General features: G+C 44.9%; 1 protein-coding gene across 2 annotated transcripts in view; it reads right to left on the bottom strand.

Moving 5' to 3' along the window:
- BORCS7 (BLOC-1 related complex subunit 7) overlaps positions 1 to 16,834 on the bottom strand; it is a 66,422-nt gene that overhangs the window by 48,239 nt on the left and 1,349 nt on the right. For both annotated transcript variants that reach the window (XM_073596137.1, XM_073596136.1), the window contains exon 2: positions 15,117 to 15,179. In XM_073596137.1, coding sequence (XP_073452238.1) covers positions 15,117 to 15,179 — 63 coding nt within the window. The remainder of the gene's footprint in view (positions 1 to 15,116; positions 15,180 to 16,834) is intronic.

A 16,834-nucleotide genomic window follows, 5' to 3' on the forward strand; every position in this document is an offset into this window, starting at 1 on the left:
CGTAATTACGACCCGGGGAGCCATTGTAGTGGGAACTCTCCCGATCGTAATACCGATGATCATCTTGAACCCGATGATCACCCCTATTACCACCTCTACCCCTACTCCTAGAATAATGACCCCTCCCTCTTTGTTGGTTGCTATGGGTATGTGTGCTAGGATGTCGGCCTCTACGTGAGGAGGGACGCGCATCCTGAGCTCGCCCCTTAACAGCTGTCGGTTTAGGGTGATCAGAATGTTCATGGGCGGAGGCTGCTGTACCCGTATCCTGGGCGTTAGTTTCCATTGCAGTCTCCAAAATAGGTGCCACGGTGGACTTCTGCCATCCAAACACTTTCCCAGCTTTATAGTCACCACAATCTCTGGAATATTTTTTGTGTTTTTTGGTTCTTTGTTCCTTGTCCTCCTTTACAAGGTGAGCTTGCAAATTGGAAGACAAAGTATTATATTCAACCGAGTTTTTAAAGGAAAGTAGTTTGTCTTTAAGGTCCTTAATCTCTCGATCAAGGACTGAAAGTCTAGTACGTTTCCTTGAAATAAGGAAGTCTAGAAACTTGATGCCAGCATCATTAAAATAAGTGAACCAGGTGTCAAGTTCAGACTCACCCTGTTGAGGGTGAACATCCCATCTCAGGCTCCGTGGGATCATGCCTTCCGCCACATATTGTTCTAAGAAGGCAAGATCCCATTGAAGATGGAGCTCGGAGACCATAACATTCTTTAACCTTAAGAATAGTCCACCTATTTCCGAATCATTAGGAGTGGTTACAAACACACCATCAGTATTTACTACTCTAGATGCACGGTAATCAAATACATCCATACTGAAAGGGATGAGGGCTGCAGCTATACTATGTGTCTAGAAGCTAATGGAATCAAATAGGAAATGAGTACAGCGCTGCCCCAATAATCGTGTGAGAAAAAAGGTTACACAGTAAGCAGCTGACACTACCTCTTAGACAAAGGAAAATAAAATTAGGAACCATATACAGTGTAGCGCTATGAGTGTAAATATAATGAAAATACTAACAAAATAAACTGGGCCTATACCATTACTGGGGGGCCACAACAAACAATTCATCAAATTCAAAATTGCATGTAGAAATCTGAATACAGTACAAATTAAACAAAGTGCCACGTACTATCAAAATAAATTGATATAGTGTGAAAACAATGGGAAGAAATATGGAAGTGCTAAAAAATGAAACAAAATTGTTTTTTATGACAAAAATGTTCAAAAATGCTAAAGATTATAATCTGAATGGAATTCAACACCCACCACCCAAAAAAGTCTCTGAAAATTAAATAATAGAAACAATGGTGAAGAACTTTCGCCAAGTGAGTAGATGAAACACCAGGTAGATGAAACTTCTAAATGAGTGTCGGGACCACCACCAAAGCATCAGAGGGGGCTTACCGGAACCAGGTGACTTGAAAAGACATACGTCTTACAAGTCCCAGAAAGCTTGTATAGCCACCAAGGCTGGCAGGATGGATCCTCAAATGTTCTCGACTTCCATTGGGGGAGGGGAGAGGAGAAAGGGTAGAGATCCTGTCGTAACCTCCAACGTCCAGACTCATCAACAGGCCAACCGGATAGAATTACATACCATGGGAGAAATAAAGCTCACATGGCATGATATCGTTTAAAACATAAATTTATTGAAAAAAATATATAACAGAAACACTCACATTTGTGAAGATCAGAATGAGCTCAAAACAGTATGGTAAACGCGGTAATCGTAGGGAGTCCACCCAACATGTTTCGGCTAACGAGCCTTCATCTGGGGTGTGGAGCCCCCCTACCTCACCGCTATTTAAACTAAAAATGACCCCCACTGGGAGTATCACAACACAGGAAGTGCCCATTGATATCACTTCCGGTTCAGGGGAAAACATGGGGTGTATATAAATTTTATAGTGTTCTGGTCAGTGGTATTAAACCACAAGTGCTGATTTAGTAGCATTCCAGTATAAAATTGATAGAAATAATAAGTTAGCCAAGTAAAAGACCTCAATATAAGTAAATGACCAGCCGACCCGGAAGTGCTCGGAATGTAACCAAGCCTCGGGGTCAGCCTGGCCAAATGGGCAGGTCAAAGCGCCATCGCGCTCCGCCCGCCAGGCGTGTCCGGATGACATGGCCGTGCGCAATAGCGGAAGTCACAGGGGAGTGACCGCTTGCGCACCAAGCCTCGCTTTCAAACAGCGTGTCTATAGGTCGGAGCGTCATCACGCCCCACCTATCGGATTCGACATCCGGAATTTAGATCGAGCCCGTCATGGTCGAAAGCTGCGCACGCGCATTCACCCCTCGGGACTCGGCTACGTCATCACGCCAACTCGTCTACCTGATTCAACTTCCTGCAATTGGGGGAGGGCCCCAACAAGTCAGGGAAGGCCAGGACCACCTCCCGACGTTCACCTAACCCGGGTCAGGTGTCAGCAAATTAATTTTTATTAAAATATATTTCATGCTGCGACACTATATCATATCGGACATTATACCACCACTTTACATATATTTGTGTATCCTGGTGGATGCCTCCAGGTTTAATGATATTTCTGTTATTAGCAGTCCTCTATGTTTATGGTGTTTTACATTGATTGTTCGGGATGCCCCCATTGGTAGTGTCGCTTTTTTAACACTATATGGTTGTGGTTACAGCCTTCATATAAATTTTAGCATTATTTTACTCTTAATTTCATTCCGAATGTGTAAATGTTCACAATTTGTGTTACTTTCCAAGATTTAACTTTTCCACCTTTGCTGACACCTGACCCGGGTTAGGTGAACGTCGGGAGGTGGTCCTGGCCTTCCCTGACTTGTTGGGGCCCTCCCCCAATTGCAGGAAGTTGAATCAGGTAGACGAGTTGGCGTGATGACGTAGCCGAGTCCCGAGGGGTGAATGCGCGTGCGCAGCTTTCGACCATGACGGGCTCGATCTAAATTCCGGATGTCGAATCCGATAGGTGGGGCGTGATGACGCTCCGACCTATAGACACGCTGTTTGAAAGCGAGGCTTGGTGCGCAAGCGGTCACTCCCCTGTGACTTCCGCTATTGCGCACGGCCATGTCATCCGGACACGCCTGGCGGGCGGAGCGCGATGGCGCTTTGACCTGCCCATTTGGCCAGGCTGACCCCGAGGCTTGGTTACATTCCGAGCACTTCCGGGTCGGCTGGTCATTTACTTATATTGAGGTCTTTTACTTGGCTAACTTATTATTTCTATCAATTTTATACTGGAATGCTACTAAATCAGCACTTGTGGTTTAATACCACTGACCAGAACACTATAAAATTTATATACACCCCATGTTTTCCCCTGAACCGGAAGTGATATCAATGGGCACTTCCTGTGTTGTGATACTCCCAGTGGGGGTCATTTTTAGTTTAAATAGCGGTGAGGTAGGGGGGCTCCACACCCCAGATGAAGGCTCGTTAGCCGAAACATGTTGGGTGGACTCCCTACGATTACCGCGTTTACCATACTGTTTTGAGCTCATTCTGATCTTCACAAATGTGAGTGTTTCTGTTATATATTTTTTTCAATAAATTTATGTTTTAAACGATATCATGCCATGTGAGCTTTATTTCTCCCATGGTATGTAATTCTATCCGGTTGGCCTGTTGATGAGTCTGGACGTTGGAGGTTACGACAGGATCTCTACCCTTTCTCCTCTCCCCTCCCCCAATGGAAGTCGAGAACATTTGAGGATCCATCCTGCCAGCCTTGGTGGCTATACAAGCTTTCTGGGACTTGTAAGACGTATGTCTTTTCAAGTCACCTGGTTCCGGTAAGCCCCCTCTGATGCTTTGGTGGTGGTCCCGACACTCATTTAGAAGTTTCATCTACCTGGTGTTTCATCTACTCACTTGGCGAAAGTTCTTCACCATTGTTTCTATTATTTAATTTTCAGAGACTTTTTTGGGTGGTGGGTGTTGAATTCCATTCAGATTATAATCTTTAGCATTTTTGAACATTTTTGTCATAAAAAACAATTTTGTTTCATTTTTTAGCACTTCCATATTTCTTCACATTGTTTTCACACTATATCAATTTATTTTGATAGTACGTGGCACTTTGTTTAATTTGTACTGTATTCAGATTTCTACATGCAATTTTGAATTTGATGAATTGTTTGTTGTGGCCCCCCAGTAATGGTATAGGCCCAGTTTATTTTGTTAGTATTTTCATTATATTTACACTCATAGCGCTACACTGTATATGGTTCCTAATTCCAAGCATGCGTCAAATTGTTTCCGAGCATGCGTAGGGATTTTGCGCGTCGGAATTACCACAGACGATTGCATTTTCGGATAGGAACTTTTCCCGACCGAAAAATTGAGAGCATGCTCTCGATCTTTTGCTGGCTGGAATTCTGGCAGCAAAAGACCGATGGAGCATACACCCGGTCGCATTTTCCGCCGAAAAAATTTGCAGGGCGAAATTCCAACCGTGTGTATGCGGCATAAGGCCCCTTTCACACTGAGGCATCCCATTAATTTCAGTGTGTCTTTTCATACTGGGGCGGTGCGCTATGTAACTTCAAATGTAGTTCATGCACTGCTTTGGTCCGACTTTCATCTTGAGGGCCATAGACTTCAATGTTAACCCTCAGAAGTAGCATGAAAGTCATAGCTGAATGTTATACAATGCAACTTGTGTGCAACAATTGTCCATTATCACTGGTGAAAGCCAAAGTCATATCCAAGTTGCGCCCATCCAAAGTGGAGTCAAAGGTGCACTCCAAGGTCGGCGCAACTATGGAGTCGTACAAGTGTGAATGGAGCCATAAAGTGTAAATCTAAACCTAAAAACAAAAAAATTATACAGTGGTTATAGAAAATAATCACCCCCTGTAAAATAATCAAATTTTGTTGCTTTGCAGCCTGAGATGAAGACAGACACAGTTTTACCCAGCTGCGTTTACAACCTATAACATCCAAGTAAACGATATAACACCAACATGTCAAAAAAAAAAAAAAAATCAAAAACAGAATAACTGAGTTGGAAAAAGGTTCATCCCCCTTACGTCAGTATTTGGATGTTATAAGTTGCACTAGTAAATACAGCTGGATAAAACAAAAACTGTGTCTGTTTTCATTTTAGGCAAAGCAACAAAACATGATGATTTTAAAGGGGGTGATTGTTTTCTATACCCACTGTATATTGCAGTTTACCAGTCCCTAATTGAAGTGCATGCATTAGTTTTATTTTTTTCAGTTCTTTTTCCTTTTTACCTGGAAACCCTGTAGATAACACACTTATAGCCTGGCTGGTAACCATGGCTTTCTTCCAAAGATACAGTGGAGTGAGCGTGGACACTCAGGCTGGACTTAAAACATGTCTGTTCTTCTTCACCTCCATTATAAGGCTGATGAGATTAGTAGTTTACCGCAGAAAGATGAAGTTGTTTGTGCTTTCTATTCAGCTCACAGGAAGTGACATGGACATTACTGGCAGAATCAGTATGTATTTTCTGTACTTGCTGCAAATGTTCTTAGCTTTAAAGGAGAAGTATTGCAAATAAGTATGCCTCAGTTGACTGCCTTCTGTACTCCAAGCAGGCATATATTTTCTTGGATTATCCAAGTCTGCTCGAATCATTCTTGAGATAACAAAAGTAATAGCCCATAAGCCATTTTTTTTAGAATACTTCGGAAAAGTCCACGGGGGAGATGGAACTAAAGAGTTTTGGAAAATCTCCAGGTTTCTTGAAGGACTATCGTCATGAACAGGGAAAATATTGCTCTGACAAGTAATGAAAAGAAGCAACGGTGACAGGGGCGGTACCTGTCAACCCAATCACGGTCCAGAGAGTAGCTACCTCTGGAGGAGACACCTACAAAAGGTTGGGAAATCAGGTCAGGGTCCAAGCGTCCATAAGGATGGGTAATAGAATCGCTTCAAAGAGGGGGTCTGAATGTGGCGAACCCTACCAACTGACCCCAAGGGAAGAGATGATAGATAAATATGGGCCCTGGGTTGTAAAATATATTCGTGATTGGGATTGTTGGACGGGGAAGAGGTTTTCTAAGAAAGGTGCATTTAAAGTATGGGAAGATCTGTACCGTACTCACCACAAAAAGATGACATGGCCATATGAAAAAGATACTTGGAGTATATGGATGCTGGAGTCCGTGAATAAAACAGAGAAAAATTAATGTTTGTTACTATGGGATTTAAGGAGAAATCATTCCAAACAAAGAAACAAAATTGGGCACAGGGGATTGGGAGGTACAGGAAGAAGAAGACAGAGCAGCAGGACATGGAGAGGAAATGGCCATGCTGGCATTAAAGGAGGAAAGTCTCCAGGCAGAAGGGACACTTTCTGTCCCGCTGACGGGAGAGGATGTGAAATTAAATTTCACTGGAAGAAGCCGTAGTAAGCGCACGGGAAAAACGTTGCTAATCTTTGCGGCCAGGTGGTTAGCGAAACAGTATGAACATTTGAAAGTGAAAAACACATCCCTAAAAGAAGCGCTAGAAATACCCAAAGGTAACATCAGTACTTTATAAGCTTCTATGTCAAATTCTGAGGCTATCCACCAGCAATTAGTACTAAAAAACCAAAGATTACAGGAGAACGGTCATCAGTTGGGAAAAAGACTGAAGGATGCAGAAATGTAGTGAAACCGTTATCTGTCAGCTGCCGTTTGCTCAGTTTTCAGATAGAGGAGATAACAGAGCAACTGATGTCTGAATTCAGGGGGACATCCTCCAGACCTAAGGTATGTACCAACAAGAATAAATCCCTCGAAGGTAAGAGCTCTTTAAAAATTGCACCTATAATTTGTAAGCTGCAGGTAAAAACTACTACTCCAAAAAAGCCATCCCACTTTCTCAGTCATCAAAAACAAAGCCTGTAGTTAAGAGATGTTGTACCACCTTAGATAAGATAAAATGTCACTTATGTGGGGTATTTGGTCACATATCTAAATTCTGTCTATCCAGTCCCATTGAAAAAGTAGGTAAACATAATCCATATAGGACCACAAGACGTGATTCTGAAGTGTACTCTGCACGCTTCGCCACGTGGCCTAGGTGTAAGAAGTATGGACCACCTAGGTCATGGGTCCCATTCCAAAATCCTGAGAATGCCTCCTTACAGGCTGAGAAGGGGCTAATAAAATGGGATGGATCTCTGAAAGAATTTCAACCTTACAAAACAGATGTTATGGGTTTAAAAAGAAGTACAGGTTATTATAGAAAACATGCTATGTGTGATGTGTAGAGTTCGTCTTTAACCTCGCTAATTGTGCGAGTGTGTGTGTGTGTGGAATATGGAATATATGTTGTGTTGTCTAACTCTGAGGTCTGTTGTCTCAACTGCTGAGAACCCACCCAAATGACCACCCTCTTTCTGACCAGGTCGGTGAGAGTGTAAAGCGAACTTCATTGACATGCAAATTACCTGAGCCAAGATAAATATCTGTAATAGTGAATTGAAATGTGTATTTACTAAAATGTTTGTTTTCCAGAGAGACCGTTCTGGAGAGGTTCGGTATTATGATTTGTAGATAAATGGTACCGCTAAAAGGTTTATTACGAGTTGCTAATTTTTTTTCTCACCATGGTGAATACATTTTTTTGGAGGGGGAATTAATGGTATACCATAAAACAAAAATCCATGTGGCAGTAATTAAAGTTGAGCTCAACATTTCTTTTAAAAAAGTGCACTGTTCCAAAACAAACAAGAAAGACTTTCTTTATGAAATGGAACGTAATGTATATGCTAATGTCTTGTTCCAGGTATATAACCATTGGCTTATTTTGTTTCTAGGCGAAGAATTGAATGTTTATTACTAAATTTTATTGGGGTTTTACCCCTCAGATTTGATAATTGGGTTTCATGGCTTTCAGAACAAAAGGATATCACAGCCTCCATAGACAACTTTATACAAAATTGTTTTTCTTTTTCCTGGTTTGTCGGGTTTCACGTGCTTCTATTTGTCAGTCAATTTGGCTGTGTTTTGGACTACCTATTGTGTGTTGTATGTTCTGATCTGACATGTATGAAGCTCTGGTGTGAATGAGTTTCTTTGCTCCACTGATTAGCAGGACCAACTAACTGAAGTCCGCATCTCCAGTTCTCACTTAGTTTTTTTAATGAAAAGTTGAGTCAGACTGCAGGGGATAATTGTCACTCTAACACATATATTAGGCTAATGCCCCGTACATACGGTCGGACTTTGTTCGGACATTCCGACAACAAAATCCTAGAATTTTTTCCGACGGATGTTGGCTCAAACTTGTCTTGCATACACACGGTCACACAAAGTTGTCGGAAAATCCGATCATTCTGAACGCGGTGACGTAAAACACGTACGTCGGGATTATAAACGGGGCAGTGGCCAATAGCTTTCATCTCTTTATTTATTCTGAGCATGCGTGGCACTTTGTCCGTCGGATTTGTGTACACACACGATCGGAATTTCCGACAACGGATTTTGTTGTCGGAAAATTTTATATCCTGCTCTCAAACTTTGTGTGTTGGAAAATCCGATGGAAAATGTCCGATGGAGCCCACACACAGTCAGAATTTCCGACAACATGCTCCAATCAGACATTTTCCATCGGAAAATCCGACCGTGTGTACGGGGCATCAGAAGTGTTATAAATCTCTGTCACTGGTACTGCATTTAGTGGTAAGAGTATTTTGGTATTAATCCAGAGTTTGAATTGGATCTGTCATAGATCTGTTACATATCTGTTTCCTATTCCCAAGGATCAGTGGCAATGCTTATACTTGCAGTTCCATGGCTTTAAAGGGTAAAGGTCTGATGTTACTTTTGTGTAGACTGACTAACCTCCCTGCTGTTATTGTAATTAGTTACACACCCAGCCATGCCTGGCTGTTCAAGCTCCGCTCATTGCCTCAGGCTAAGGTATGTTAATGTCCCTGGCAGTCTGTGTGTCCCCAAGTGTATTTCAAGCCTGTTTCTTGCCCAGTGTCACCCTGCAACTCTATTTGCTCCTAGAGTTTCCTGTTTGTCTGTTTTTTACATGGCTATTTGTTACCAATTGTCGAATGTGTCTTTGGTGTATCTTTCACTAATATCTGTGTGTTTCAAGGCACACCAGTCGGCTCAGTCAGTGCCGCAAGTGATTTTTCTTTGCCTGTTGGCAAGTTGTGTCTGGTAGCAGCAGTTTCTAGAGCTGGATACACATTATGCACTTTTTGTTGTTCAATTTGCTTTAGATTTATCTTCAGATGTGTAGTACAAGGGCTTTCCTGATTGCATACAAGTTAAGAGTGTATAGGTCTGGCCTCGTGTTGTATAGTTTTGGGTGAGTCTGGAGAAGAGTTCTGCAGGAAGACAATATAGGGTGTTAGCAGCTCTTGGCTGTTCCAAGGGCCCTGACTTTGGTTATGTGTGTGGGCATGCTGTATTCTCATAAGTTAATACCCATAGGGGTCCTTCCTGTCCTAGACTCCTTGTGTACCCTAACTAATTGTCGGTATCCTGCATGCCAGTAAGCCTAGCGCCAGTGCTGTGTTTTGGCCTAGGCCAACAAGGCCCAGGCCTAGGGCGGCACTTTGTGGGGGGCGGCAAAAAGCCCCCCCCCCCCCAAAACGGCACCCGCTCTCCTCCCGCACAGCAGGGCACATCAAGAGAGTACAGCTTGGGAGTGCAGCGGCTGCAGATGGGGCCAGGAAGCAGTTAAATCAGGAGCTGTCAAGCCGCCCCTGTAAAGCTGTGATTCTCTCTCTCTGCTGTGGCCAATCATGGGGAGGGAAACAGCAGGGAGGAAGCTGGGCGGCGGCATGACAAAACCAATTAGAGCCGCTCTCTCTCTTTCTTCTCTCTTCTCCGTTCAGCTGACAGAAAGGGGAGGGGGGGCGAGCGGGGGAGTTCTCTGTGCAGCTGTGACAGGGAGAGGAGAGACGCGGACTGTCTGTGTATCTCCCCCGCTCGCCCCCCCTCCTCTTTCTGTCAGCCGAAGAGAGAAGAGAGAGAGAGCGGCTCTAATTGGTTTCCCTGTGCCGCTGCCCAGCTTCCTGACCGCTGTTTCTCACCCCATAATTGGCCACAGCAGAGGGCCAATCAGAAGACTCTGGGGGACATCATGGGAAGAGTAATCCCTGAAGAATGGCAGCCCTGTGTGTGTCCACAGACATCATGCTACAGCCCCCAGCATGAATGCACTCTGCTGGGGGGGGGTTACAGGAGGAGAAAAAGAGAGTACTGTGCTGGGGGAAGCCAGATAGGGAGCCACGCTGTACCCGCACCACCAGAGCCACGCTGTACCCGCACCACCAGAGAGCCACGCTGTACCCGCACCACCAGAAAGCCACGCTGTACCTGCACCACCAGAGCCACGCTGTACCTGCACCACCAGAGCCACGCTGTACCTGCACCACCAGAGCCACACTGTACCTGCACCACCAGAGAGCCACGCTGTACCCGCACCACCAGAGAGCCACGCTGTACCCGCACCACCAGAGAGGGAGCCACGCACCACCAGAGAGAGAGCCACGTTGTTCCCGCACCACCAGAGAGACGTTGTTCCCACAACCCCAGAGCCATGCTGTACCCGCACCACCAGAGAGCCATGCTGTACCCGCACCACCAGAGAGCCACGCTGTACCCGCACCAACAGAGGGGGAGAAAGATGAAGCCACTGCCAGGGTAGAGATGCTACACTACTGACTAGAGTTGGCCTGGGCAACCCAGAGTGAGTGAACGTCCAGCCGGAGGAATCACTGTTGCAATTTCACCGGATCTGGTAAGAGAGCCTGTTGGCCATTATTCATTACTGTTCCCAGGAACTGAGCCATTAGGAAGTACCTAATCTGATATCCTCTAGGCCAACCCTAGTGACACCACTGTCCCAGAGCCCAAAACAAGTTACGGCACTGAGTTTCGGTAACTGGCCAGACAGGGATGCGCCAGCGTGGGCACCCAGGACATCTGCCGCCCGGAGTCCCACAAGCGTCGATGGGCTTTCAGTAGCAGCCCACACCTCTCTCCCCACTGTCAGCCACACACACTCAGTACACAGCCAGGAGGAGGAGGAGCCACAGAGGAGGGACACGACTTCAGTGCAAGAACCTCCCAAAGCACCCAGCACATATCCCCTTACCCCCAAATGAAAAGATGCTGTATCGCTCACTGTCCTCCTCCCGCGGCGTCCCTTTGTCCTCTTCCCGGTGCGTCCCTCTGTCCTCCCATGAAGATGACAGGGCGGATCTTAAAAAGGAAGGGGTGTGGCCTTGACAGGAAGGGGTGGGTCATAGTTAAATTAGGGGGGTGCGCGAGCTTAGTCAGGCCTAGGGCAGCACAAAACCTAAATACACCACTGCCTACCGCCCCAGTGTTGCACTATGCCCCGTCATTCATTTGAGTCCTGTCTGAAGAGTGTAGGCAGTTTACTTAGTATGGGTGAAGGATAACATTGTCTGATTACCGAATTGATAAAAGGAGGGAAAAGGTGTGCAGCCTCTATAAAGAATCAAGTGTACCTGGCAGGTGGTTTTTAATCCGGGTATTCAGACTATTTCCCATACTTAGGATAGAGAGAGGTTTAATGTTTAATCCAACTTGCTCTGTCCAGCATCCAGGACCTCAGAGAAGTGACTGACTCTCTCAGTGGGACAATTTCAACTTTGCAAAAACAGTCAGGTGGGGGTAGTTAGTATGAGTCGTATAGATTGGTGGATGACTCGAGTTCCAGGGTTGTCAAAATCTAACTTGGACTATTGTCATCCCTAATGGCAGGGACGGAATATTGTGCCTATCACGGCCAATTTGGGTACTATCCTATCAGCCTGGGTTCACACATGTGCGGTGCGAATTGAAGCTCAGGTTTCACTGGGAAGATATAAATCAGTTGTTCAAAGGCTTCTCTGCGTTGTAGCTGCGGATCAGTGAGCAGGGAGAGGGGGAGGGAGGGGGAGATGTAGTGAGGAGAAGGAGAAAATCCTTGTTCAGAATGCAATGCATCTGCGAATCAGATGCGTTCCCATGGGAGATAATGGGCTTGTAATTCGCAGCGCAATGCCCAAAAAACGCACACATTTTTCGTGCAATGCGCAGTGCGAATGCAACGCACATATGTGAACCAGATACATTCAAATGAATGTATTTTAAAATGTCCTGCAAATTGGATGCGGTGTAAGCCGCATCTAATTCGCATAGGTGTGAACGGGGGCTTAGACTCTACTGGGTTACACCCTGGAGTCCATCTTGTTCTGAGGGTTTGAGTCTGGACAGCCTCAGATGACTGGTGCTGAAGAGTGCCGGGGAAAGGAAGATGTTGTGATTAGGGCTGGGAGATTTTCCTAAAAAAAAAAAAAACTCGATTCACGATTTGAATCAAGTTTTTGTTTTTTTTGTGGACACCGCGCCGGTCCTGAGGAGCTGCGGGCAGGAGTTTTTAGGCGAGGCTGTGGCTTCGGCCTAGTCTGCGGCGTCCGGGCTCGCGGACTAGGCCGAAGCCGCGGCCTCGCCTAAAAATTCCTGCCGCAGCTCCTCGGGACCGGTGCGGTGGAAAAAAAAATCGATTTGCTTAAATTTTGAATCGATTTGACCTCTCAACTCGATTCAAGATTTAAATTGATTTTTTCCCCAGCCCTAGTTGTGATATGGGAAAAGGACAGAATCATGAGACAGCAATGCTGGCACAGGAAGGGGTCATGTCTAACTGAGCTGGAGGTAGTGTCCCAACTGGTCTTAAACAAAGTTAAAAATACTTGAGGCCAGGGTACTGGTGCTGGTATCACATGTCTAATGATGCACTGTTTTCAGCATCAGGTTAAATTGTACTCAGCAGGGTACACTGCCTCGGGAGTTTATTGTACCTATTCTCTTGTCCTTGGCATGGATATAGAAGGAACCCCGGGTTGTATCCCTATTGCTACATTAAACCTGACACCCCCTTACACCTACATGTAACTTCCGTTGGGATTTGGGAAGGAGTTAAAAGTTGGGTAGTTAAAATTTGGGCAACAGGATTTAGAGCCAACAGTTTGTGCAGGGTGCGAATAGAAGGGCCCTGCTCAAGGGGTTTATAATCTAAGGGGAGGGGGTGGTATAAAAGTAATAGCTAATTATCTGAGACAGAGCCGGCTGAGGTAACATTTTAGGTGGAGGCAGGGTAGGCTTCTCAGAATAAAAGTGTTCTTAGGGATCACCTAGATGTGAAAAGGGTAGGGCCTGGCTGGACAAATTGGGGTGGGGAGTTCCAGAGGATCTGGAGCAGTCCTGAGGTTGAGCATAGGAGGAGGTAACAAGGGAGCGGGAAATCAGGATGTCTTGGAGCACGATTTGGGTGATATCTCAAGGGCGAAAGAGGTTAATCCAAATATCTCAAACTAAGGTTTCTTAATGGGAAAAGTTTATTATCGTCTGATGCCACAGCTTTAGTAAACTCCACCCTGTTGCTGTCCTGATGTGGGTAACTATTAAGAGACCAACGTAGGGGATTGTGTGCATTTAAAAGGAGGACCCTAGAACTATATATTTATTTTTGTTGTTTTGGGGAAAAGCCTCTAAAAAAAAAAAAAAAAATTAAAAAAAAAAAAAAAAGTGTAATAAAGTGCAGTCGGATTTTACTAATTTCTAAAAGTTTTTTTGGCAACCATTGTTTTATCCTCTCCTTTTTAATATTTTTTGTATCCGACTTGTACATTTTTGGCGACAGTGATCTTGTTCACCTGTTGATCACTAATATGGGAGAGGGGTTATCTATTTTTTTTGTGTGTTCCTCTTTATTATTTATTTTTGCTAAGTTGCTGCTGCAACAGCTGCAGTGTATTATTTTTCTGGTCTGGGTTGAAGCAGCATTAAACCTGTATGTTTTTTTAAATTTTTTTCTCTTCTTTCTCTTTCCTACTTTCTTTGTTTCATATTCTTATCTTTAATTACTTTAAGTGATGGTACCAGTCCCTTAGCTGATAATGTTATTCTATATCTTTAAGCCTGGGTTCACACATGTGCGGTGCGAATTGAAGCTCAGGTTTCACTGGGTAGATAAAAATCTGTTGTTCAGAGATATCACTGCGTTCTAGCTGCGGATCAGTGAGCAGGGAGAGGGGGAGGGAGGGGGAGGGGGGGAGAGGGGGAGGGAGGGGGAGGTGTAGTGAGGAGAAGGAGAAAATCCTTGTTCAGAACGCAATGCATCTGCGAATCAGATGCGTTCCCATAGGAGATAATGGGCTTGTAATTCGCACCACAGTGCCCAAAATACGCACACGTTTTTTGTGCAATGCGCAGTGCGAATGCAACGCACATATGTGAACCAGATACATTCAAATGAATGTATTTTAAAATGTCTTGTGAATTGGATGTGGTGTAAGCCGCATCTAATTCGCATAGGTGTGAACGGGGGCTAAAAGTAAATGTATTCATCTTCTGGAACTTTTGTTTGAATATCAGAGATGAGATGTGAATTGTAAGGCTTTACCGTTTCTGCCTGACTCCGTTTATAAGAGTCCAGTGGGTCCTATAGAATGGTTTCCTGAAACATACAAGTACCATATTTCACAAAGTATCCCTGGACATCCAGGTCTTATGACTCATTGTAATTCTACATCTCCCAGTCTTGTCTACTGCTTTAACCTGAACCCCGTGAGCAGGTGTGGTGTACCAAGGGACCTGGCAATAGCATGCAGTGTTGACTAACATTATCTTCAAGGGCTCTAGTGGATACTGTGGTTCGGACTCCATACCCTGTGGGGATCCCATTTTACTCGTCCACATCCACAAGATCCCGGCCCACTGTCACAATGGGGATGGGGGGATGGGGGAGAGGCTGCAGGAGTGGGAACAACTTACATGTCCCGCCCAAAAAATTGGTGGAACATGTAACATGTTACCAAAGGTGAACTTATCCTTTAAAATATACTAATGCAGACATCGAATCTAAGGACTGATAATCCTCAATATAAAAGGGTGTCTGAATTGTAGTGTGTGCAGCAACTGGATTTAGTACACTTCCCCTCAGTGTGTTATTATTATACATGATTTATATAGCACCAACAGTTTGTGCAGCACTTTACAATAAAAATGGAGACAGTACAGTTACAATACAAGAGGATTAGGAGAGCCCTGCTCCTGCAAGCTCACAATCTAATAGGGAAAAGTGTGTTGATTGTATTTACTCACATCTTCTGAGTGTAAAATGGCATCTTCTTGCATCACCATATTTCTGGCAGCATGGCCAAGAAGCTGAAAAAAAGAAAAAGAAAAAAGAAAAAAAAAGGGTATTTTTTTTCCATATGCTTACAAACGACAGTATACCTGGACTCTAAAGACATATCTTGGGGTTCAAAGCAACCTTGATTTTCAAGTACACACAACCGGTCCCGTTTTCAGGATTTCTTTCACATGTGCTTTTAATCAATGTCAAAGGCTTAGTATCCATTAAGGATGAGCTCCGGCGTGTTCGCACAGCCCCACGTGCAGAGCCCGCCAGGAAGTCGGCACTGCGCTAATCACAGGCAGTGAGACATTGTCCTGATGTGCGGCTGCAGAGACCGGGAAATGTCTTACTGCCTGTGATTAGCGCAGTGCCGACTTCCTGTCGGGCTCTGCACGTAGGGTGTGCGAACACGCCGGAGCTCATCCTTAGTATCCATGACAGATATTTTACCTAAGACCCCTTTCACACTGGGGCGCTTTGCAGGCGCTACAGCGCTAAAAATAGCACCTGCAAAGCACCCTGAAAGAGCCGCTCCTCACACTCCAGTGTGAAATCCCCGAGGGCTTTTACACTGGAGCGGTGCGCTGGCAGGACGGTAAAAAAAAACAGTCCTGCGAGCCGCATCTTTGAAGCGGTGTGTATACCGCTCCTTCACGGCTCCTGCCCATTGAAATGAATGGGGCAGCGCGGCTATACCGACGGCAAAGCGCCTCTGCAGCAGCAGCGCTTTGCAATGGTTTTAACTCTTTCTCGGCCGCTAGCAGGGAGGTGAAACTGCCCCTGCTAGCAGCCAAACACCGCCACTAAAACTACAGTAAATCGGCGCTAAAAATAGCGCTGTTTTACCGCCGACGCCCGCACCGCCCCAGTGTGAAAGGGGCTTAAGGGAAATTTTCAAAACATGGCCTGATGGGGGTACTTCAAGCAGATGTAAACCCTGTTTTTAATTTTTGGCATAGAGTCAACAAGGTGTTGGAAACATTCCTCAGAGATTTTGGTCAATATTGACATGATAGCATCATACAGATTTGTCAGCTGCACATCCATGATGTGAATCTTCTGTTCCACCACATCCTAAAGGTGCTCTATTGGATTGAGATCTGGTGAGTGTGGAGGACATTGGAGTACAGTGATCTCATTGTCTTGTTCAAGAAACCAGCAGTGAGATGATTTGATCTTTGTGACATGCTGCATTATCCTGCTGGAAGGAGCCATCAGAAGATGAGTACACTGTAGTCATATAGGGATGGACATGGTCAGCAACAATACTCAGGGAGGACGTGGTGTTTAATCGATGCTCAATTGGTACTAAGGGGCCCAAAGTGTGCCAAGGAAATATCTCCCACAACGTTACATCACCAGCCAGAACTGTTGATACAAGGCAGGGTGGATCCATGCTTTTATGTTGTGTCCACCAAATTCTGACCCTACCATCTGAATGTGGCAGCTGATATGGAGACTCATCAGACCAGACATTTTTCTAATCTTCTATTGTTCAATTTTGGTGATCCTGTGCAAATTGTAGCCTCAGTTTCCTGTTCTTAGCTGACAGGGGTGGCACCCAATGTGGCCTTCTGCTGCTGTAGCCCATCTCCTTCAAGGTTCAATGTGTTGTGTGTTCAGAGATTGTATTCTGCATACCTTGGTTGTAACTAGGGGTGCAACGGATCAAAAAACTCAT

Source organism: Aquarana catesbeiana, linkage group LG08 (genome assembly GCF_042186555.1).
Source record: "Aquarana catesbeiana isolate 2022-GZ linkage group LG08, ASM4218655v1, whole genome shotgun sequence".
Classification (NCBI taxonomy): domain Eukaryota; kingdom Metazoa; phylum Chordata; class Amphibia; order Anura; family Ranidae; genus Aquarana; species Aquarana catesbeiana.